At 49.7% G+C, this 1999-nt stretch overlaps 1 protein-coding gene across 1 annotated transcript; it reads left to right on the top strand.

Moving 5' to 3' along the window:
• The first annotated feature begins 463 nt into the window (after positions 1–463).
• LOC134563421 (phosphatidylinositol N-acetylglucosaminyltransferase subunit Y-like) lies at positions 464–1525 on the top strand. The gene is given in 3 exon segments (XM_063421333.1): positions 464–676; positions 789–1135; positions 1137–1525. Coding segments are annotated over 2 exon segments (228 nt in total). The 5' UTR covers positions 464–676; positions 789–962; the 3' UTR covers positions 1192–1525.
• The last annotated feature ends 474 nt before the right edge of the window (positions 1526–1999 follow it).

The following is a 1999-nucleotide window of genomic DNA, read 5'->3' as shown; positions in this document are numbered from 1 at the left end:
ACGCTGTCTTTGCTAATACTTTACCATGCTAATTAATTAATTATTAAATTGAATTGCTTCTTGATATATCGGCCGTGTCAAGCATCTCATTTTTAACAACAGTTAGGGTCTTCACCCAAGCAGGGGTCTCTTTGCCCTGTGGGCGTGATTTGTAGCATTATAATGAACACAGATGAGTTACAGGACACGTGGACCTTGAGTATTTTGCCAAGTTAGCAATGTATATACAGACATACATCAACATCTTGATTTACTGCATCCTTAAGGCTTTTCAGTTCCCAGATGTCCTTGGCTACGGAATGCTGGCTGCTGCCTGTTCCACTGACTAGGTCTTCTTTCTTCCTGATTAATCTTGAAACTGCCCAAAGATCTTACACCGAGAACCATCTTGACTTAAGATAACCTTGATCTATTCAGAGACACGCACAGAGCCCCAAGGCCCCCGAGGCGGGGCGGGCGTGGCGCGGGGCGGGCTGTGGGCGGCGGAAGCGGCGGCCATGCTGCGTGGCCCGGCCCTGCTGCTGCGGGCGGCCCCGGGCGGCCTCGCGCACGGCCGGCACAGCCACCGGCAGCAGGAGCGGGAGCAGGGATCGGCCTCAGGATCAGCGCGGCCGCAGCCGCCGGAGCCATCGCTGCTGAGCTTCCTGGTGTGCCCGCTCTCCAAGCGGCCGCTGAGGTGAGGATGGGGCGGGGGAGCAGCGCCCGAGCCCTGGGCAAACCCAGGTTAGTCACTGCTCCTCATGTTTTTGCTTGGATGCTTCTCCCCCTTCCCCGACTTGGCTCGCCAGGTACGAAGAAGCTACGAACGAGCTCATTAACCAGGAGCTGGGCATCGCGTACCCCATCATCGACGGCATCCCGAACATGGTTCCGGAGGCTGCCAGGATGACGCATAAGAAGCCGCCGGCCGAGGGCTTGGAGCAGCCCTGAGGAGCCGCCGGGCACGGCGGTAACGGGGCCTGATGGCCAGAGCAGAGCTGCTGCCCTCCCTGCCCACGCTGACTGTGCTCGTTCCCCTCCTGTCCCTGGCAGGCCTGTTCTACTCCGCCAGCGTAGACGAAACCTTCCCCCAGAGCTGCATCAGCACAACCAGCCTGTGTTTCTACAGCCTCCTCCTTCCTGTTACAGTGCCAGTTTGTGTTCTTTCACCTGTGGACCTGGATGGGGATTAAGCTTTTTAGGCACAACTAGTGTGATGCCTTTGCTAACCCCTGGGCTTCTCCAAATCAACGTAATTTGTTTAATCTCATCAAGTATTGCAGTTCCTTTGAGAGAGTTTCCTTCTGGCACTATTGACTGGCATAATTTTCCTAGTAGGATCTGGAACTGAATGAAGCAGCAGCCCATTGTTAACTACTGCTAATGCAGATGAAGAGTAGGAGTAACAAGAAGCACTAATTCCCTCTGTTTTATCCCTTCAAGAGTGCTGTGCATTTGTAGTGGCACTAATTAAAACCTTAGTTTTCATGAGGAAAAACTGTACCCTGACTGAATAAATCAAAATTAAAACATGAAATTATATGAATCTCACTTTGAGAGCTGTGGGTTTTTTAAATCAGATGTGTGTACTGAAATATGTTTGTCAGAAGAGCAAAATTTAAAATAAATCAGGCTGGTGTCTAATAACAAAACTTGAGATGAGTCAAATTAAGACATTTCTTTCTTGCATGATACCCATGTCTGTATGTGCAGTACCTGCAGATCTTTTCTTTCTAGGGCCACGATGAGAGTGCCACATGCCAAGTTCTCAGCATTATCTGAAAAACTTTCTAACAGGACACAGCTATGAAGGGGGCAGGTCAATGCTACATTGAAGGTTTCTTTTTTATGTTTTGCTTTTGGGTAGTTTGTATCTGCAACACAAACCACATTCACATCCTTTACCTGCTGAAAAATGCAGAAATGAAGCACCAAGTTGTAAATGCTGCACCAGGCTGTAAATGCTATGGGACACTAACAGTGCAGTTCTATCTTTCAGGCTGCTGCTGGATAAATAATA

The sequence above is a fragment of the Prinia subflava genome, chromosome W (assembly GCF_021018805.1).
Source record: "Prinia subflava isolate CZ2003 ecotype Zambia chromosome W, Cam_Psub_1.2, whole genome shotgun sequence".
In the NCBI taxonomy this organism is placed as follows: Eukaryota; Metazoa; Chordata; class Aves; order Passeriformes; family Cisticolidae; genus Prinia; species Prinia subflava.
The sequence above is the reverse complement of the archived record's forward strand: the minus strand, read 5'-3'. Positions and strand labels throughout refer to the sequence as shown.